This window comes from Hippopotamus amphibius, chromosome 2, assembly GCF_030028045.1.
Source record: "Hippopotamus amphibius kiboko isolate mHipAmp2 chromosome 2, mHipAmp2.hap2, whole genome shotgun sequence".
NCBI classification, from domain to species: Eukaryota; Metazoa; Chordata; class Mammalia; order Artiodactyla; family Hippopotamidae; genus Hippopotamus; species Hippopotamus amphibius.
In genome coordinates this window covers 217,130,655-217,154,182 of record NC_080187.1, presented here as the reverse complement: position 1 = coordinate 217,154,182, position 23,528 = coordinate 217,130,655, and the positions used below count along the sequence as shown (strand labels likewise).

At 37.9% G+C, this 23,528-nt stretch overlaps 2 protein-coding genes across 2 annotated transcripts in view; both read right to left on the bottom strand.

Moving 5' to 3' along the window:
• The window catches only part of ETFA (electron transfer flavoprotein subunit alpha), an 88,460-nt gene that overhangs the window by 776 nt on the left and 64,156 nt on the right, over positions 1 to 23,528 (bottom strand). The window contains exons 10-11 of the mRNA XM_057723495.1: positions 21,018 to 21,083; positions 10,495 to 10,575 (exon numbers count right to left, since the gene is read on the bottom strand). Of these exons, the coding sequence (XP_057579478.1) occupies positions 10,495 to 10,575; positions 21,018 to 21,083 (147 nt within the window). The remainder of the gene's footprint in view (positions 1 to 10,494; positions 10,576 to 21,017; positions 21,084 to 23,528) is intronic.
• Positions 13,093 to 14,821, bottom strand: LOC130845780 (B-cell CLL/lymphoma 7 protein family member B-like). Its single transcript, XM_057723496.1, has 2 exons — positions 14,697 to 14,821; positions 13,093 to 14,661 (listed from the first exon to the last, which is right to left on the bottom strand). The coding sequence occupies exons 1-2, from the start codon at positions 14,819 to 14,821 to the stop codon at positions 14,376 to 14,378; spliced, it is 411 nt and encodes a 136-aa protein (XP_057579479.1). The 3' UTR covers positions 13,093 to 14,375.

The following is a 23,528-nucleotide window of genomic DNA, read 5'->3' as shown; positions in this document are numbered from 1 at the left end:
TTCTCATTGTTCATTCATCATTTATTTAACAAACACTGTAGCTGTTGTTCCTTAGCACATGTTACTATCTTCTGGCACATAAAAATGGGCTGCATGCTGAATATTACCCATCATCACTCTTTATTAAAATCAAGGCCTTATGCTAATGCAGTGGCTGGTCAGCAGACACAGTAAGAAACCACAGTAAGGGAAACGGCGAGTTAGCTCCCATCTTAAAAAGGATTAATTGCTAACCGTTGGCCTTGGCAGTCCAGTGGCTGCAACTGGAGCTTTCGGTATGGAGCTGCTTTGTGACAGCCTGGACAACAGAGGAGTGTACGTGAGGGGACTGCAGGGGAATGTCACACAGAGCCCACCTGAAAACACGCTGAGCCACTTGTGTAAAATATCAATTACTCTGTCTTCCAAGGGGCTGTCGACTGCCCTAGCTCACAAAGATCCCAGCTGAACTCACCACTGATGAATACAGCCTCTCAATTATTTAAGAGAGCTACATTTCCATTAGGTGGAAATAATGTGTTCGTACAAAATTTATTAAGGAAATTGTCGACATGTTGTTTCTTCCGAATGTCACTTTGTCTCCAGCCTGTTAAAAGGCCCATGTTTACCATGGAGCCAGCAGGCATTAGCTCAGGGGCAGCATTAAGCGCTGGCACCATTTCTCCCAGCTTTCCTCGGTGGAGAGACCATGAGCTTATGCCAGTCACACAGATGACATGCTAAACGAGCCTCATATGGGACCTATGTGTTTCATGAAAAATAGGCTAGAGCCCAACTTCTTTTAAATAAAACATTAATTTGGTTTAGAACACAGAGTTTTTAAAAACCTTACAGAATGTTCCCCTGCCACACTCCCCCCAAAAGGGTTGAGGGGTCTTTCTCTCTCCATCCTTTGGAATACCCTTCTTATTAGATCAACCTCAGACTTTCCAAGCATACCACACAATGCCTTAGTTAAGAAAAAGAACATGCCAACTCAGTTTACTGAGTATCTGATGGTCTTAGCACACTGAAAGATCTGGATTCTTATTTTTATTCTATTTTAGATACTGCAGAGGCAGCTCCCTATTCAATAAGACCAAATGAGAGTGAATTTATATTTAAAATAAGATAATCTACTGATAAAAGTCACAGCACGACTATATTTCACTCATTTACCTAGTATTTCCTCAGGATAAGCACTATGGAAGATAAAGAAGTTCAGGCCTGATTCCTGGCCACAAAGAGTTTCACCCACTATTTGGAGAGAAGAGCCAGAGGCCTATGAACCACCCAATTGGAAATGTGCTCATCTTATACCATAACATAAGAGGATGAGAAAAACATCACTTAAAAGCTCCAAATTCAGCAGTCCTGAGGAAAGTTGAGACTGGTGCAGACTAAGAAAAATCAAAACATTACCAAAGAGAAGAAAAAGATTTGGGGCAAAAAACAAGGAGGCAAACAGAGATAAACACTGCAGGTTCCAGAGACAGTAATGGGATCAGAATGACTCTAGTGAATACCTATGCTGGGAGAGGTGAAAAAGCTTCTTAAAAAGACAGGAGGGAACACTAAAGTCTCTCCAACAGAGATGGACAACTGGATATCCACATGCAAAAGAATGACAACAGACCTTCACCTCACACCATACCCAAAAATTAATTCAACATGGATCAACAACCTAATTATAAGAGCTAAAACCATAAAACTCTTAGAAGACCCTGGATCATGACAATGGCTTCTTAGATACAATGTCCAAAACATAAGCAATGAAAGAAAAAATTAGGTGAATTGGACTTTATCAAAATTAAAAACTTTTGTCAAATGACATTATCAAGAAAGTGAAAAGACAACCTACGAAATGGAAGAAAATATTTAGAAATCGTATGTCTGACAAGGCTTTAACAACGAGAATATATGAAGAAATCTTACAACTCAACAAAAAGACAATTTAAAAATGGACAAAGGACTTGGATAAGCATTTTTCTAAAGAAGATATACAAAAGGCCAAAAAGCACACGTGAAAAACGCTTAATATCATTGGTCATCAGAAAAATGCAAATCCAAATCACAAGATACCACTTCACAACCATTAGGATGGCTATAATAAAAGACAGACAATGACGAGTGTTAGTGAGTGCATGCAGAAATTGGGGCCCTTGTAAATTATTTGGTAGGAAGGTAAAATGAGGCAGCCACTTTATAAAACAATCTGACAGTCTTCAAAATGTTAAAAATAGAGTTATAAAGTGAACCAGCAATCCCATTCCTAGATATATATCCAAACAAGATGAAACTGTGCAAAAAACTCATGCATGAATGCCCATGGCAGTGCTAGTTACAACAGAGAAAAAGTGGAAACAACTCAAAAGTCCATCAATGGTGAATGGATAAACAAACTGTGGCATATCCATACAATGGGTATTACTTGGCAATAAAAAGGAATAAAGTGCTTATACCTGCTACAACATGGTGAACCTTTAAAACATTATGCTAAGAAGCCAGCCACAAAAGACCATATATTACATGATTCTATATCCAGGACTGGCAAATCTACAGAGACACAAAGTAGATTAGTTGCTGCCAGGGGCTGGGGAGGATGTGAATAGGGAGTGATTGCTAATGGGTATGGGGTTTCTTTTCAATGTGATGAAAATGTTCCAGAATTAGACAGCAGTTATGGCTGCATAACTCTGTGAATATAGTAAAAAAAAAAAACACACCAAACTGTACATTTTAAAAGCGTAAATTTTATGGTATACGAATTATATCTCAGTAAAGCTATTACAAAAGCAAACCAAAACTACCAGTCAGGTGGTGTCCTCTGCCCTACCACTCTACCTATGATTATAATATTTACCATTAAATAAGCACTTACTATGTACCTGAATGGAAGGAAATACAAACAGGTGGGCTAATATTTAACACAGACTATACTAGGTGCAGTATAATCTCATTTAATTCTCATTATAAGGTAGTGTAATATTTATATTACTATGAGAAAGCTTATATTCAGAAAGATTAAATAACTTGGCTAAGATAATTTAATTAGTATGTGCTCAAGACAGAATATGAAATGAAGCTTGTAATTATCGTACCATGTCATTTCTGTCATGTGAAGAAAAAAAATATTTTCTTCACCCTTTAACACGCATATGACTGTTACAGGGTAAAGTGAAAGGATGAATATTAAAAAAAAAAGTTATGCATATACATTTTTTACTCCAGACATGATGAAATTTGGTGGACACAATATCCCTTAGAGAATTATTAGTCTAATAGCTAAATTCACATGTGATACAGTTTGAAATATTCAATTTTTAAAAATTTGGTCTAAAAAACCCTTTTTTACACAGCTATTATTTGACTTATGATGTTATTTTAAGATCATAATCCCAAATAGATAATAATTTTCTTTCATAATTTGCATAATTGTATTTTTAAAATTGTTATACCTTTAAATATTTAATTTTTAAAGACAGAGGGTGGCTCCAGTGAGAAGTATTATTCACTAAGCCACCCTGTCTCCTCTTCTGTCAGAATTACTATAATATTCATCTGCGTTACACTCATTCTGATGTCAACTGAGAAAACAATTTGGTTTCTGTCTAGTTCTGCCTTGGCTGCTAGTCTGTCAAAGATGTGGTTCTATTTACTGCAACTTATCTAAGGTACAGGAGTAGTGGTGAACCACCCAGCTGTGGTACCTGATGAGCTAGAAAGGCAGAGTGATGAGAAAAAGAACAAAATCAGAAGCCTGGTTTAGTCGTGCCAATAACTTGCTGAGCAACTTCCCCGAATTACATCTCCCTGGGAAACAGACAACTTAAGAAGGATATACCCTGCATGCTACTCATACAGTAATAAATGGGAGGCTGCAACTCAAGTAAAATTTTTAGTATCTTCTTAACTAGTTTTTCTCCAGACTGTATTTTTAAGGGCTGATTAACTTTCTCACTTTGCATTAATCAAAGGCATATATAATCGTGCTTCAGAACTTCTGAGCAACATGAGATAGACACTACCTTAATTCTAGCTAAAGACAAATAAAAATTATGACTTCTTAAGGCATGAAAGATACTCCAAGCAAATGGCAGCCAAAAGAAAGCAAGTGTAGCTATGCTCATATCAGACAAAAAGACTTTAAGACAAAAAAGTTAACAAGAGACAAAAATGGACAATATATAATGAAAAAGAGACAATTCATAAGAAGACACAATTTATTAACATTTATGCACCAAAATATATAAAACAACCATTAACAGACCTACAGGGGGAAACTGACAGTAACACAGTAATAGTAGGAGATCCCACTTACATCAACCAATAGATAATTCGGACAGAAAGTCAATAAGGAAAGAAAAGCCTTAAATGAAACATTAGACTTGATGTGATAGATCTGTATAGAACATGTCATCCAAATGCAGCAGAATACACATTATTCTCAAGTGTACAACGAACTTTCTCAAAGATAGACCACATGCTGGGGCACAAAACAAGTCTCAATACATTTAAGAAGACTGAAATCATATCAAGCATCTTTTCTGATCATAATGGTATGAATCTAGAAATCAACTGTAAGAAGAAACCTGCAAAGTCACAAAAAATGTGCAGAATGAACAACATGCTACTGAACAACTATTGGGCTAATGAGGAAGTCAAAGGAGAAATAAAAAATTACCTGAAGACAAAAGTAAATGAAAATATGACATAAAATTTATGGAATGGAGAAAAAGCAGTACTGAGAGGGAAGCTTACAGCAACACAAGCTTACTTCAAGAAACAAGAAAAATCTCAAACAATCTAATCTCACACCTAAAGGAACCAGAAAAAGAACAAACAAAGCCCAAAGTCAGTAGAAAGAAGGAAATAATAAAGATCAGAGCAGAAATAAATGAAATAGAGACTAAAAAGATGATAGAGAAGATTGGTGAAACTAAGAGCTAGTTCTTCAAAAAGATAAAATTGACAAACTATTAGCTAGACTCATCAAGAAAAAAAGAAGGCTCTGATAAAGAAAATCAACAAAAGAGGAGAAATAACAATGGGTACCACAAAAATACAAAGGATTATAAGAGAATATTATGAACAGCTATACAGCAACAAATTGGACAACCTAGAAGAAGTGGACAAATTCTTAGAATCATAGAACTTTTCAAGACTAAATCATGAAAAAATAGAGACTGTGACTAGACCAATCACTAGTACAGAGATTGAAACAGTAATCAAAAGCTCCCCCAAACAGAGAAGTTCAGAAACTGATGGTCTCACAGGTGAATTCTACTAAACATTCAAAGAAGATTTAATACCCACCCTTCTCAAACTATTCCAAAAAACTGAAGAGGGAATGTTTCCTAACTCATTTTATGAAGCCAACATCATCCTGATACAAAACCAAGGCAAAGACAACACACACAAAAAGAAAATTACAGGCCAATATCTCTGATGAATATAAATGAAAAATCCTCAACAAAATATTAACAAACCAAATCTAACAATACATTAGAAGGATCACACACCATGATCAAATGGGGGCTATTCCAGGAATGTAAGGATGGTTCAACATTTGCAAATCTATTAACGTGACACACAACATTAACAAAATGAAGGATAAAAACCATATGATCATCTCAGTAGATGCAGAAAAAGCACTTGACAAGATTCAACATCTATTTATGGTAAAATCTCTCAATTAAGTGGGTACAGAAAGAATGTACTTCAACATAATAAAGGTCATAGATATCAAACCCACTAACATGACACTCAGTGGTGAAAAACTGAAAGTTAACCCTCTAAAATCAGGAACAAGACAAGGATGTCCACTCTCACCACTCTTACTCAACATAGTATTAGAAGTCCTAGCTTGAGCAATTAGACAAGAAAAAGACATAAAAGGCATACAAATTGGAAAGGAAGAAGTAAAAATGTCACCATTTCTGGATGGCATAATTTGATATATGGAAAATCCTAAAGATTCCACCAAAAACCTATAAGAAGTAATAAATGAATACAGCAAAGCTGTAGAGTTCAAAATCAACATACAAAAATCTGCTGCGTTTCTACGTGCTACCAATGAACTAGCAGAGAGAGAAATTAAGATAACAATCCCATTTACAATCACAACAAAAAGAACAAAATGCCCAGGAATGTATTTAACCAAGGAAGTGAAAGACCTGTACACTGAAAACTGTAAGACACTGTTGAAAGAAACTGAAGAAGACATAAATAAATGAAAAGATATCCCATGCTCATAGATTGGACTAATTAACATTGTTAAAATGTTGATACTGCCCAAAGCAATCTACAGATGTAACGCAATCCCTATCAAAATCCCAAGGACATTTTTCACAGAAATAGAAAAAAAAAATTCTAAAATTTACATGGAACCATAAAAGCCCAAAAGCCAAAACAATTCTGACAAAAAAGAACAAAGCTGGACGTATCACACTCTCTGACTTCAAACTATATAACAAAGCCACAGTAATCAAAACAGCATGGTACTGGCAGAAAAACAGATACACAGATCAATGGAAGAGAAGAGACAGCCCAGAAATAAACCCACACATATATAGAAAATTAATTTGTAATAAAGGAACAAAGAACATACAATGGAGAAAGAACTCTCTTCTATAAATGGTGCTGGGAAAACTGGACAGTCACAAGCAAAAAAATGAAATTAGACCATGCCACACACAAAAATCAACTCAATATAGATCAAATACTTCAATGTAAGAAGTAAAACCATAGAACTCCTAAAAGAAAACATAGGCAGTATGCTCTCTGATATCAGTCTTAGCAACACCTTCCAGATGTCTCCTCAGGCAAGGCAAACAAAATCAAAAATAAACAAATGGCAAACTAAAAAGCTTCTGCATGGCAAAGGAAGTCATCAACAAAATGGAAAGACAATCTATGATACAAGAGAAGATATCTCCAAATCATATATTTGATAAGAGGTTAATATCCAAAATATGTAAAGAACTCATACACCTCAACAACAAAACAAACACTCTGATTAAAAAATGGACAGAGGAGCTGAATAGACATTTCTCCAAAGAAGACATACAGATGGCCAACAGGCACATGAAAAGATGTTCAACATCACTAATTATTAGGGACTTGCAAATCCAAACCACAATGCAGTATCACCTCATTTCTGTTAGAATGACTATTATCAAAAAGGCAAGAAATAACAAGTGTTGGTGAGGAACTGGAGAAAAGGGAACCTTTGTGCACTGTTGGTGGGAATGTAATCTGGCAGAGTCATTATGGAAAAAAGTATGGAGATTCCTTGAAAAATTAAGAACAGAAATACCACATGAACCAGCTATCCTATTCCTGTATTCCAAAGAATACAAAAACATTAACTTGAAAAGATACATGGTATTTAAAATGGATAACCAACAAGGGCCTACTGTATAGCACAGGGAACTCTGTTCAATGTTATGTGGCAGCCTGGATGGGAGGGAACTTTGGGGGAGAATGGATACATGTATATGTATGGCTGAGTCGCTTTGCTGTGCACCTGAAACTATCACAACATTGTTAATCAGCTATACTCCAATATAAAATTAAAAGTTTAAATATATATATGTATATATATATATAGACTCCTAAGTTCACTGCAGCCATATTTACAATAGCCAAGATATGGCAACAACCTAAGTGGCCATCAATGGGTGAATGGATAAAGAAGATGGTGTATACAGATACATGGAATACTATTCAGCCATAAAAAAAAGATGAAATCTTGCCATTTGTGACAACATGGATGGACCCTGACAGTATTATGCTAAGTGAAATAAATCAGAAGAAGAAAGACAATTCCACTCACGTGGAAAATAAAAAACTACCCTCCCCCCAAAACAAAGTAAATGAACACACCAAATAAAAACAAACACGTAGAACACAGAGAACAGAGTAGTGGTTACCAGAGGGGAAGGGGCTGGGGGTAGGGTGCAATGAGAGGGGATCAACTGCATGGTGATAGGTAGAAACTAAATTTTTGGTGGTCAGCATGCTGTAGGGTATACAGAAGTAGAAATATAATGTTGTACACATGAAACATATAATGTTATAAACCAATGTTATCGCAATAAAAAAATTCAAAAAAAATTTAAAAGTGTGCTTTAAAAAATATTCATTTATTTGGCTGTGTCAGGTCTTAGTTGTGGCATGCAGGATCTTCGTTGTGGCATGCAGGATCTTTTGTTGTGGCATGCAGCCTTCTCCCTAGTTGTGGCACACGGGCTCCAGGGCACGCGGGCTCAGTAGCTGTGGCTCGCAGGCTTAGTTGTCCCACAGCCTGTGGTATCTTAGTTTCCTGACCAGGAACTGAACCCACGTTCCTTGCATTGGAAGGCATATTCTTAACGACTGGACCACCAGGGAAGTCCCAAAAGTGCACTTCTTAAAATACCAAAAATAGCTTGAGAATCTCAGGTTAGAAATCAGCTGACTGGATGATTTTTGAGGTCCCTTTCCACTTTTACTCCCCTAGGACTCTCAATAAGGTATCTCTTTGAGCATGCACATGCATGCATGCACGCACACACACACAAACATAGACACATACACTCTTCCATGTTAAACCTGGGAACTGCCCTTATGCATGGGACACCATTGCATCTATTTCTGCTACAAAGATGCTTCTGTCCCAAGGCAGGTGTCCACAGTATGAACATCACAAATTTCCAACTGTTTAACACTCCATTCTTTTATCAAGTAAGCCCTGCATGTGAGTAGCAATACACAGTACACAAGCAGACAGAAAAACATACCTTAAAATAAACAAAATTACTTATAAACTTATTAAAATATTCTTGGGACTTCCCTGGTGGTCCAGTGAGCAAGACTCTGTGCTCCCAATGCAGGGGGCCTGGGTTTGATCCTTGGTCAGGGAACTAGATCCTGCATGCACATCACAACTAAAGAGTTCACAGGCCGCTACTAAGAATTCTGCATGCCACAACTAAGACCCGGAGCAGCCTAAATAAATAAATAAATAAATAAATAAATATTTTAAAGTAAATAAATTAATTAAATAAAATATTCTCTTCAGGAAACAAAAGGCAACTACAATAGATATCTGTTTGTAAACATGTCAATGTGATACACAGTTAGGGTTCAGAATGTGTTTAATTTCATTTTTAAATTAAATCTATCTCACTGGAACCAAAGGCTTTCTACTTGAACAAAGGTATTATTTACAGAAATACAAAAACATTTACCTTTCTCATACTAACTTTTCTTTGCACTGGGATATCTTGGTCAAATGACTGCCACTATTGTCTGTTCTTACATAGCTGGGCCAGGTCACAGGAGCAGCTAACCTACCTAAACCCTAAATTTCAGATACAGAACCCCAAGAACACAGAAGAGGGGCTGTATTTTTCCTATGCAAGATATAGGCTCTTTTGAGGGGGAGGTTCAAAGAGAAAGACAGTATGCTGACCCAGGGCAATAGTTCCATTCTAGTCTCTGCATACAGTCTGGGCCATTACTGAGTATTTGAAGGGCCCATCCTTCACTGAGCATGAACACAATACACTTCAAAATACAGATGTGCTCTCAAAGTGCACTCATTAGTCCATCTGGGCCATACACAGTGCCAGAGAAGCCATGGTAACGGGCCAATCCTCTGGCTGGGGAGACCACCCTTGGCTCTGTTCTCAGGCTGCAGCCTCTCCATTAAGGCCCACAGTAGCTCGCTATAGTTCTATGCGAGGGGTTCCTCACTCCAGTAAACTCTGGGTTAGATGCCACTTTCAGAGCCTCAATTCCTACACGAGTGATTTCTGCACAAGTTAACCTGGGAGCTTGTAGACAGGCCCTGAGGGACAAAAAAGAGGCTAGGCCATGAATAAGCTATGATCTTTAAATGTGGCCAAATGAATATCAGGTGCTCAACAATATCACTAAAGTAATTCTCTCACGGACAGGGCAAATACAGGGGTGGTAGCATAGTAGAAAGAACACTCAAAAAAAAATGAAGAGTGTGAGGAGCGGGAAATAAGTGTTCTTCCCTACAGTTGTCACTATTAGGAAGGCCTTTGACTCTCAAACACAGCAAGTAGAGCATATTTGTTGAGCTGATAAAGTGGACTTGAGTGCCCACTCATCCCCTGAAAAGCTATAGCATCACTAGTAAATCTCTGAATGAGGGATTATGATGTGAATTTCTTTACTATTGTTCTAGGTTATAATTACTTGAGTCATTTCACATTGCGTACTAACTTAGCATATGAGATGCCAAGAGCCATGTGGATGTCTGAAAGACAATATGGACTTTTTAAAGGGAAAGTTATAATGTTCTATATAAACATCATATATTAAGCAGAACAACTCTTCACTTTAAGTAGTTCAAAATTGTATAAATATATTAATATATACATACACAGACAGATACACAAACACACAATGTTTTCCTATAATAGCTTCCTCCCTGAACAACTCCTAGAGGGGCTTGGATGACAACCTAGATAACAGCCATCACTCTCAAGGGCAACTTACCTTAAATAAATCTGCAACTATTCCATAATCTGCCACTTGAAAAATTGGAGCTTCTGGGTCTTTGTTAATAGCCACAATTGTCTGTGAAACAAAAACAAAGAGTTTGGCTTTTACTAAGAAAACATACCACACAGATTGATGGTTCTATTCCAACTTCCCTATCAACAAATCTGTATTCCTAAAAATGTCTACCAAATAAGATTAGCTTGATTCATTTGTGCCAATACTCTCAATTTAGAAATTTGTTTTAAACATAAAATTATCTCCCACCCCCCACGACTAGCCCACTGCAGTATTAAAAAAAGGCTTTAAACTATTATTTTTTAAAGTTTTTTTTTCATTTGTGAAAAAAAAGTGTTTTAGATAAGTAACAAATCAGAGGAGAGGATTCTGGGAAGATGGCCAAGTAGGAAGCATCAGATATCCATCTCCCCACCTACACAACAACTGAACTGGCAGAATCTTTCTAATGTAACCATTTTGGAACTTTGGAATCTATTAAAGGTTTGCAACTTCCAGGGGAAGACATGAATACTAAGCTGTAGCTCTTAGCAAAATAGTTGCTATCCAACCCCCAACTCCCATCCCTGGTGGCAGGCAGCTGTGCACATGTTCCTGGGGCAGTTTGCACACAGCTTACAGGAGCCAGAGTGGGCAAAAAGGACCCTGTGCTCCAAAAATTGGGGTTCTGTGCTTTGATCATGGAATGCTGTTTCTAAACACAAAGGTGTGAACAAAGAGGAGGGTGGCTATTGTTGTTGTACCTCAACCATTGTTCATGCCTTCCCCCTCCAGTCAAAGTTATTTCCAGGGGATTTAAAGAATCAATGCTCTTCATTTTTCTCTTTCTCCCCTTTTGGGAGCCAGACATTAAAGACTAGGACATTTGAAAGCAAGTGCATATCAGGAGAAAATTACAAAGTGACCACACATGCCCAGGGAAAGGCACAGGCTCTGAAAAGACCCAAGAAGACCGTAAGTTTATACCTCAGGTTAATACTTGGCACAGAGACAGCCTACAACAATCAGAAAAACAAGAACAATAAACAAAAACAATTAAAATCCCCCAGCAAACCCTGGGGAAGAAGAGAATCTAATTTCCAGAGATACCACATTATTAGATTCAAATGTCCAGTTTTTAACAAAAAATCACAAGGCATACAAAGAAACAAAGTATGCCCCACTCAAAGGAAAAAAAAATCAAAAGAAACCGTCCTGAAAAAGACCTGATGGCAGATCTACTAGACAAAGACTTTAAAACAATCATCTTTTTGTTTTTAAAGGGTTGATATCTTTTTTTATTGAAATACAGTTGATGTACAATATTATATGTTTCAGGTGTACAACATATTCACAATTTTTAAAGGTTATATTCCATTTAAAGTTATTATAAAATATTGGCTATATTCTCTGCATTGTACTATGTATCGTTATAGCTTATTTATTTTATATCTAGTAGTTTGTACCTCTTAAGCCCCATACCTATCTTGCCACTCCCCTCTTCCCTCTACCCACTGGTAACCACTAGTTTGTTTTCAATATCTGACACTGTTTTTTTGTTATACTCACTAGTTTTACTTTTTAGATTCCACCTGAGGTGATATCATCCAGTATTTGTCTTTCTCTGACTTTTTTCACTAAGCATAATACCTTCCAAGTCCATTCATGTTGTTGCATATGGCAAAATTTCATTCTTTTTATGGCTGAGTAGTGTTCCATTGTATATATCTTCTTTAACCATTCATCTGTTGATGGACACTTAGGTTGCTTCCATATCTTGGCAATTATAAATAATACTGCTATAAACATTGGGAGCTGTGTATCTTTATGAATTAGTATTTTCAGAGTTTTGTTTTGTTTTCTTTTTGATAAATACTCAGGATTGGAATTCCTGGGTCATATGGTAATTCTATTTTTAGTTTTTCTGAGAAACCTCCTTACTGTTTTCTAAACTGACTGTACCAGTTTACATTCATACCACCAGTGTATAAGGGTTCCTTTTTCTCCACATCCTCACCAACATTTGTTATTTATGGTTCTTTTTGATTACAGCCATTCTGAGAGGTGTGAGATGATAACTCACTGTGGTTTTAATTTGCATTTCTCTGATGTTTAACGATGTTGAGCACCTTTTTCATGTGCCTGTTGGCCATCTGTATATATTCTCTGGAAAAATGTCTATTCATGTTTTTGCCAATTTTTTAACCTAAGTTGTTTTTCTTTTTTTTTTTTTGATGTTGAATTGCATAAGCTGTTTACATATTTCAGATATTAACCCCTTACTGGTCATACCATTTGCAAATACTTTCTCCCTTTCAGTAGGTTGTCTTTCTGTTTTGTCAATGGTTTCTCTTGCTGTGAAAAAGATTTTAGGTTAAATTAGGTTCCCTTTGTTTACTTCTGCTTTTATTTTCTTTGCTTTAGGAGGAAGATTTTAAAAAATGTTGCTACTTTTTTTTGTCAGAGTGTTCTGCCTATATTTTTTCTAGGATTTTTATGATTTCTGGCCTTACTTTTAGGACATTAATCCATTTTTTAAAAAAATAAATTTATTTATTTATTTATTTATGTGTTTATTTATTTATTTATGTATTTATTTAATTGGCTGTGTTGGGTCTTTTTTTTTTGCTGTGTGCGGGCTTTCTTTAGCTGCGGTGAGTGGAGGCTACTCTTTGTTGTGGTGTGCGGGCTCCTCATTGCTGTGGCTTCTCTTGTTGTAGAGCATGGGCTCTAGGCACATGGGCTTTAGTAGTTGCAGCACATGGGCTCAATAGTTGTGGCTCACGGGCTCTAAAGTGCAGGCTCAATAGTTGTGGCACACAGGCTTAGCCACTCTGCGGCATGTGGGATCTTCCTGGAGCAGGGATCGAACCAGTGTCCCCTGCATTAGCAGGAGGATTCTTTTTTTTTTTTTTTTTCATATTTCAAATAGTTTAATTTTAAAAAATATTCTATTCAGTGCTAAAATATGTCTTCACTCACTGTTGCCCATTTCCATTTTCTTAAACTTTTTTGAAACAAAAAATAAAATCACAAGGTTCAATTACACATGCAGATTTCAAAGAAAAGGGAACTTTCTAGAAAGTCTGAGCTGAAGGAGTACTGTGGGGATGGGTACTGTTGTCAGAACCTCAAGTTCTCGCTGGGGCAGAGTTTGTGGCAGGAGTGCTGGGGACCATGGCGGGAGGCAGGGGATGTGATGAAATGTCCAGGTGGAAACAGCAAAAGCTGCGTGCGTGTTTGTGTTGGGGGAAGGGGATGGTTACAGTGGGGGACAAAGGACTGTCAGCAGCCAGAGAGCCCATGAGAGGCAGGATAACCTCAGAAATGGGCAGAAGTGTCAGGACAGCAAGAAATACACGTGGACTTTTCTTCCCTCGTGTGGAGAAAAGCCCTTCCCTTCCCTCCAGAGTCTACTCAGGCATTCTCCAACAGCAGCCTACAGGGCCCCTAGCCCTATGGGAAAGTCCACGAATCTACAGTCTCCATTCAAGTAAGCCCTGGGCACTCTCTTCTCTAGAGGGTGCCTTCCACATCTCTTTCCTCTTGTAGAAGCACCAGCAGCTCGGTCCAAAGGTTCTGGAGCAGAGACTACTACCTGGAGGTGACAGATGAACCCTGAAGTGGCTGGTGCTCCAGCCACCTGGGGTGCAGAAAGGACAGGAGTGCTCCTCTTCTCAGGATCAAGCAGACACAGGTGCCAGGGACGGGAAGATGCTACTACGACCCCAAGTCCTATGTCAGCCTTCTAGCCCAGAAGGCTTCTATGTGCAGGCTCTGGACCCCAGTGCTTGCCCTCACCCCAGCAACACAGCACAGCCAGAACCAGAATGCAATAAATAGAGGCATGGGGCCAGGAGGCGAAAGGCGCCAGGTTGGTGCTAGCTTTCCGACACTGTCTGCGGCACTGCGGGTTGGTCCACACAGAAGCGTTTCAGGGGAGGGGCACCTGAGTCTTCCTCTTCCTCAGCAATCTGTGTCTCTAATGGAACCGGCTCTTCCTTCGTGAGGGTGGGAGGTTCATCAGCAACTTCTGAGGCAGGCAGGGAGGGCTCCTCAAGGATCTCCTGGCCCAGGGTGGGGGGCTGGGAGTCATCTGTGCGGAAGTCGGAGGTGTGCGCTGGGCTCAGGGACTCGCTCTGCTGGGGGCTGGGGCTCGAGTTGGTGCTGCTGTCCACCTTGAGCTGATAGACATCAGACACGGAACTCTGGTTGCTATTTTCATCTTTTTCTCCCATTTCCGCACTTTCTCGATGGCAGCCATCACCTTCTTGATGGCATCCTTGGCCCGGCTGCGGGTCTCGGCCCGGCCCGACCGGCCCGACATGGCGGCGGCAGGAGCGGCGGGGGCCGGGGCACTGCTCCCAAGACACCGGGAATCGCGCGCCTCACGCGCCGCCACCCGCCGGCGCAAGCAGCGTCACCGCGGCCATCGCCCCCTCCGTGCGCGCGTGCCCGAGGAAGCGCGCGCAGCAGGAGGATTCTTAACCACTGCGTCACCTAGGAAGCCCCTAGGACATTAATCCATTTTGAGTTTATTTTTGTATGTGGTGTTAGAAAATGTTCCAATTCCATTCTTTTACATGTAGCTGTCCAGTTTTCCCAACACCACCTATTGAAGAGAATGTCTTTTCTCCATAGTATATTCTTGCCTCCTTTGTCATAGATTAATTGGCCATAAGTTTGTGGGTTTATTTCTGGGTGCACCATTCTGTCCCGCTGATCTATGTCTCTGTTTTTGTACCAGCACTATACTGTTTTGATTACTGTACTTTAAAACAATCATCTTAAAGATGCTAAAAGAACTAAAGGAAGATGAGGAGAAGGTCAAGAAAACAATGCATGAACAAAATGGTGATGAAGAAAAAATCCAAAAAGAAACCAAAAAGAAATTCTGGAGCTGAAAAGTACAAAAACTGAAATGAAAAATGTACTAGAGGGATCCAAAGGCAGACTTGATCAGGCAGGATAATGAATCAGCAAATTTGAGGATAGGCTAATGGAAATTATCAAGCTTGAAGAACAGAAAGAAAAAAGATATAAGAAAAGTGAACACAGAATAAGGGACCTGTGGACCACCATTAAGAGGACCAAAACACCTATGGTGGGAGTCCCAGGACAAGAGAAAGAAGAGAGTAGACAGAATATTTAAAGAAATAATGGCTGAAAACTCCCCAAATTTGATTAGAGACATGAATAGAAACATCCAAGGAACTCAACAAACTTCAAGTAAGATGAATTCAAAGAGACCCACACTGAGACACATAATTAAACTTTCAAAAGCTGAAGATAAAAACAATCTTGAAAAGAGAGAGAATTAATTTGCTAAACACAAGGGATCCTCAATAAGGCTACCAGCAGATTTTACATCACAAACTTTGGAGGCTAGAAGGCAGTGAGCGGATATATTCAAAGTGCTAACAGAAAAAAAAAAAACTGTCAACCAATAATCCCATATCCATCAAAACTGTCCCTCCAGTGACTTTTGCAAAAATTGAAAAACTCATCCTAAAATTCTTATGGACTCACAAGGGACCCCAAATAGGGCTTATAAACCAATGAAATAGAACAGGGAGCCCAGAAACAAACCCTCACATATATGGTCAAATGATTTTTGACAAGGGTGTCAAGATCATTCAATGGTGAAAGGATAGCCTTTTCAAAAATGATGCTGGGAAAACTGGATATCCACATACAAATGAATGAAGTTGGCCCCTTACCTAACACCATATACAAAAACTAACTCAAAAGAGACCAAAGATTTAAACATTAAACCTAAAATTACAAAACTCTCAGATGAAAAACACAGGGCAAAAGCTGTACGACCTTGGTTTTGGCAATGATTTCTTGGCTATGACATCAAAGGTACAGGCAATTAACAAATGACAAACTGAACTTCATGGAAATTTAAAATTTTTGTGGATCTAAAGGCACTATCAACAGAGTAAAAAAGTAACCCAGAGAATGGGAGAAAATATTTGCAAATCATATATCTGATAAAGGATTAATACACAGGATATATTCAAAACACTACTAAACTCAACAACAAAAGAACCCCCAACTACCCAATTCAAAAATCGAGCAAATGACTTCCACAGCCACTTCTCCAAAGAAGATATACAAATGGCCAATAAGCACATGAAAAACTGCTCGTCACTGATCATTAGGGAAATGAAATCAAAATGACAATGAGATACTACCTCAGATCCATTAGGATGGCTACTATTAAAAACCAGACAAGTGCTGACAAGGGTGTGGAAAAATTGGAACTCTTGTGTATTGTTGGTGGGAATGTAAAATGGTACAGTTGCTATGGAAAACATTATGGTCATCTCTCAAAAAATTAAAAATAGAATGACCATATGATCCAGCAATTCCACTTCTGGATGTATACCCCCAAACATTGAAATCAGGGCCTTGAAAACATATTTGTACATACATGTTCATAGCAACCTTACTCACAAAGGCTAAAACCTGGAAGCATCCCAAGTGTCCATCAACGTATGAATGGGTAAGCAAAATGTGGAATATACATACAATGGAATATTATTAGCCTAAAAATGAAGGAAATTCTGACATATGCTACAACATGGATAAACCCTGAGAACATTATGCTAAGCGAAATAATCCAGTCACGAAAAGACAAATACCAAAGGATGACTCCACTTCTAAGAGGTACTTAGAATAGTCAAAATCATGGAGACAAAAAGTAGAACTTTGGTTGCCAGGATCTGGAGAGTGTAGGGGGAGATTGGGAAATTATTGTTTAATGGGTATAGAGTTTCAGTTTTACAAGATGAAAAGAGTTCTGGAGTTGGATGGTGGTGATGGATGCACAACATTATAAATGTGTTTAATACCATTGACAGTGTGTACAGATCTAATTTTACACTTAAAAATGGTTAAGATGGTAAATTTTACATTATGTGTATTTTACCATGCAAAAAAACCTTTTTTAAGTGTACTAAGAAAGCTGAATTTTCTGTATATAAATTATACCTCAATAACATGACTTAAACCAAACAAACCAAATATAACTGGAAAGTTTTTTAGGTCATCGAAAAATTTTAGATATATTGAATAAAAACCATGAATGGAAAATTAACTTATTTTATATTTGGTGTACTTTATTCAATAAGACAGAAGTCTACTTTATCAAATCATCATGAGATATGTATCATTAGAGTCAATCTTCAGCTTATTTCACTTATAAAATGATTAGTATTTTCTATCACCTATTATCAAATATATACATTTAAACTTGTGACTACAAATGTTAGATTTCAACTTAAAAAAAAGCAACAAATCCATATCCTAATTCATAGGCTTTGTAGCTCAAACTACTTATCCTCCATATACTGCATTCAATTTAGTATTTTAAAATTACTATCCTGGGTCTATTATGAAAATAGAAAAGTTAACTATCTAGTCAACCTGTTAAGTAAAGATGAACTTTAAAACAAAAAAATTTAAGTCCTTACGTATGCAGCAAATAAATGTAATAAAATAAGTAAACTACTCCATCTCCTACAAAAACTACAAGTTTCTCTTATTTCACATAAAATTTTTAAATGTAAAAGGTTATAGGACTTCCTAGGTGGCACAGTGGGTAAGATCTGCCTGCCAATGCAGGAGACACGGGTTTGAGCCCTGCCCCAGGAAGATCCCACATGCCATGGAGCAACTAAGCCCATGCGCCACAACTACTGAGCCTGTGCTGTAGAGCCCGTGAGTCACAACTATTGAGCCCATGTGCTGCAACTACTGAAGCCCATGTGCCTAGAGCCCATGCTCTGCAACAAGAGAAGCCACCACAATGAGAAGCCCGCACACCACTATGAAGAGTAGACCCCCACTCGCCGCAACTAGAGAAAGCCTGTGTGCAGCAACGAAGACCCAACACAGCCAATAAAATAAACAAATAAATAAATTTATAAAAAAAAAAGGTTATAATGGCAGATCAGTAACAGATTAAGGAGAAAGAGTCACTAAAAAAGGTGTTATGTTTACACAATTATTCTATTAACAAAAGATTTATATATTACAAATAGTTTGATATTCCCCAGAGGCTTCTAATGCCATGGCAATTAAAGTAAAATTAGAGTTTTGACTCTAACATGGTATTATTTTAATAGAAAGATTATAATAATTTGAATCTCTAGAAGCAAAATTAAGTACTTTCCTGCCTATTACTCCATCTCATGAAAACAGCTGGAACACCTTTTTGAAGTATTTTGATATAGTTTGACTTAAAATATAGGCTACATGACATATATGTAATTGCTCTAGAGAGGCCCTGAGGTGGAATATTCCAGAATATCTGAAACTGGCATACACTGTAGTCCAGATAACTACTGATCCAGAGAAACATGCCATATATATTAAAGTGTGGTCAGACACAATAAACGATGGTTTCAATATGAGCCTCAAATCCAAAGTCACAAGGACAAACACTTTGAATCACAGGCATTGATTTGCATCGAGGTGTTTCTCTTCTGGGAATACGTAGCCTGCTTCACAGCTACCAGCAGAGATTTATTTAATTGACGATGGTTAATGATTTTCCTGGAGGCCACCTAGTCAAACATCTGACAGTTTAATCATCTGAAAGCTTTTTCATCCCACTATATAAAAGTTATTTTTAAAGAAAGAGCATGTAACTGTGGGCAAGGAACTACTATAGTATTTAAGAAAAAAGATTTGGGCTGATTACAGTTTTTAGATTACCAAAGGACTATCCCTGAATTACCAACTGTAAATCACTATGGTAAAATCTTGCTTGCACTCTAAAGCTCCTTTAATACATTCGTATCAATTCATGCTCTCTTCCTTACAGACCTTTTTAAAGAGCAGACTGTATTCAACCATATTAATATGTATATAGTTCCACCAAATTTCATATTCTTTCAACTATACCCTGATGCTAATTAAAACTGCAGCTTATATGCAATGCAACTATCAGATTTAAACCAATCACTTAATATTCCATTTTAGAGCTTAACCAAAATTACAACCTAAGACTGCTGTGTCTCCCACACAAGACAGTGATGACAGAGACTATGTCTTTTTCATTTACGTATCTCCAGCATCTAGTACAAAGTACATGTGCTTAATAAATATTTGTTGACTAGGTGGAGAGACAAATTCTTGGCTCCTGTTTATTCCCCAACACTGATCTCCTTACTTCAATTACTCCCTTTTTGCTTTGACATATTCTATCTAGTCCATTTCTCCCAATCCAGCCCTGTTGACATGGAGCGAGAACTTTCACCAAGATCTTCTAGGCAGGCAGAGTCTTTTATTTTAGAGAAGCAGAATTCTAGACATGTCTAAACTGGCCCAGCTAAAAATTTTTTAAGGTTACTGGTGTTGGAGTGGCTTTTTTCTCTAATGCAGCAATAACATTTTCCCCATTGACACTGCTGTTTTCAGAGCTCAGTAAAGAAACCTGCCATCCAACTGTGAAATCTGACTGGTTTTGGGCCAATTCATTTAGAGGTTACAAGGAGGTAGTGCATGCATCTTTTCAAGTTAGAAGTTAAATCTATTAAAAGTTTTATTACCTTTTATATCAAACTGCCATCTGAATGGATAAAAGCAGGAGTGTCAGAGGCATCTCTGACTTCATGAAAGACTAAGTTCATAATTCAAACTGTGCATTGTTATGCATGAATTAATGTGTCATATTCTGAAATATATGTTCACAGAGTCATCACACAGGACTTCCACATAGAGTCCAAGTAGCAAGTTAAAATCAAGTGTTTCCTCTATACACTGTATTTTTTGACAATTACTGAGGTTTTGAGACGCTCCAACCCAAAAGGTGTCAGTCACAATTTAGCAACAACCCAAGAAGAGGGGCCTTGCTGACATATGAGGGTGGGACCATTAGAGGACTAGGGTGAAGCAGCAGAGAATCAGGCATCAGAACCTCATAAACTAGACAGTCAGAACCTCATCAATTTGTTTTCACCCCACGTTTTCTTTCTTTTTCTTTTTTAAAAAATATTTATTTATTTATTTAGGCTACTCCGGGTCTTAGTTGCAGCACGTGGACTTCTTAGCTGCAGCATGCACGTGGGATCTAGTTCCCCGACCAGGGATCGAACCTGAGCCCCCTGTATTGGGAGTGCGGAGTTTTACCCACTGGACCATCAGGAAGTCCCTCACCCCACATTTTCTACCCACAGATTATCAGAGCTGAAAGGGATCTAGGAGATCATCACCCAACACCTGTATTTGGCAGACAAAGAACTAAGGTACAAACAGGACACATCACGTGGTAAGCTGGCAGTGCAGCTGGGATTCAGGTTCACACCTCTTTCCATGACACAGCACTGCTTCTCCTACCAAGGGTACATCTTCAGGCAGGGTGAAGTAGCTTATATATCTTTCATTCCTAGATTTGTGTTACCTTGAACAGTTCCAATACATACACTATAACTACATGGAAACACACCAGTGAAACCCAATTTTAAAATATGAAAACTCTTCCTCTTAGCATCATTATTGCTGTGAGTTACCTTGCTGTCTTTCATCCCAGCTAAATGTTGGATGGCTCCAGATATTCCTACAGCAATATAAAGTTCCTGAAACAAAAGAGACCATACCATTAATATGTATTTACATTATATTATACCTTCCAAAGTATTTTCTATTAGCAATTCAAGCCTTATGCCAAAAGTATTTAAAATAAAACAGATGCAATATGCGTTACTTAATTTATGCTTTCCTCCTTCCCTGATCTCCCTAACCCATAATCCTCGTTTTCCTCTGAATTCCTATAGTTGTGGTGGTATAATAATAAATATGTGGATAATGAGAGTTATTGAGCATTAACTATGTGTCAACCACTGTGCTAAGCATTTGATATCAACTGTTTCACTTAATCTCACAATTTCCTGTGAGGTAGCACTTTTTGTCTGTGCTACTCATTTGGATAACACACTTCAACTCACCACTCTGTATACAGACATTCACAATATACACACATTGTATATTAACATATAAACACATAGACTTACACAAATTAAATATATATTTTGACTTAGTTGTTTGCCTCTTCATGGATATTTGTTGAAGTGGTAATTAGGGTATATTTATTAAGCTTCATATTTAGAAAAACCAAAAATACAAATCAGTGTCAGGAGTCACACACACACAATCACTTTAACTAAAAAAATAACAAATTTCTCAAAGGTAGAGAATGAAGCTTTGTATTTCTAACGCTAACCCTACTAATTACAGAGAGAAGATGACTGACTGCTGCTCTCTGTCCCTTTCTCTAAAACTTTTAAAGTGTCCACGTTTTGAAAATTAAAACTATCATCATAGAAAACTGATTTAACAAGTGCTTAATTAAAAGAGCTTAGCTGCTCTATTCTGTCTATCAGGGATAATTAAAGCTTCAACCGAAAAGCTTTTCCCACATATAAACTGAATTAACAAGTCCTAGCTTGGGTAGGGGATACCCTTACCATGTAACCAGACTGACACTACACTTTTGTCACAACTGACAGTAAAGTCTCTCCTCAATCTGAATAACATGGAAGGCACTGAAGGTGGCTCTGTCACACTCAGTTTTTTTTTTAGAACTTTTATTGAGATACAGTTAACATATGATAAACTGCACACATATCCCCGTATTCCCTCCCTTCCTTGACTCCCCCCCTCCTCGAGTCCCCCCCACCCTCCCTGCCCCAGTCCTCTAAGGCATCTTCCATCCTCGAGTTGGACTCCCTTTGTTATACAACAACTTCCCACTGACTATCTATTTTACAGTTGGTAGTATATATATGTCTGTGCTACTCTCTCGCTTCGTCTCAGCTTCCCCTTCACCCCCCGCCCCCTCTCCACGCACACTCAGTTTTATACAGGGCAAATACTTCAAAGTCAATGACAGTGTCAGGTGATCCCGCTTTGTTTTCTGCACTGCTCATAATCTAATTTATGAGCATTGGAGCTTTTTAAAAAAGCTCTCCAGCATTGGACCTTTCTAACAAAGCTCCCCAGGATGCCCTAATGTACAGATAGAGCTGAGGACCAGTAAACAGATGATCCTCAGCTCTTGTACAGCTTGAAACCTGTAACCAGACCCAGCACACATCGACAGCATATCTCTGGGTCTTATCTTTAAGGCATCAAGTGTCCACTGCTTCTAGAGCAGCAAGATACCCCTGTGTACCCTGGAAAGGACACAACCTAGCCCTCAATGTGAGTTAATCATCTAAAAATCTAAAATGAGCTGGGTTTGTTTTTCAATTCAACTTGCTCTATATTTAACCATCAAAAGCCTGAAGATAAGAAAGATTAATTTGGCCTAAAGAGACGGGTGTTTTAGGGTAAGGCGTACACTGCAAAAAGTAAAATGGATGGGTGAGGATAAAACGCAATCCCATGCTCCATGACTCTATCTTAAACATAATCCAATGCACCAGGTATAACCATACACAGCTGGACAATGTAATAAGGCCCTGTAGTTATACTGTCTTATCAGACATGGACACTCACATGAGTAACAAACACGCACCATTACTTTGAAAAAGTACCACTATTTTCCATTGAAGATTTTACAGGTAACTTCAATTGATAATTTTAACATCATTTCAATTTATTCTGACTAGCATTTCTTTCAAGAAAAAAACATTCATCACATTTTAAATCAAAATATACTAAATCTTACATTCATGAAAACCAGGCCAAAAAGTTCTAATGTAAAGATTTTAAAATTAGGTTACTTATATAGACAGACACTGTCTCACTAACCACTCTTCTAAGTATGTTTTCAAAGCAAGTATTGGAAAGGATCAATAGTTCTGTAAATGAGTCTTTCTGACATACGTGTCTACATTAAAATTCAGCAAGTCTTAAAAGCCTCTCCATTTGCATTATAAAATGCTAATAAAAATGTTGATTCACTCTGGCACTACACATCAACACAAACATGATATAAATGAAATTAACTTTAAACCTTCTGAGAAAAGAATACTGTTGGCTTTAACCATAAATGTCACTAAGGAAATAAGACTCCGGGC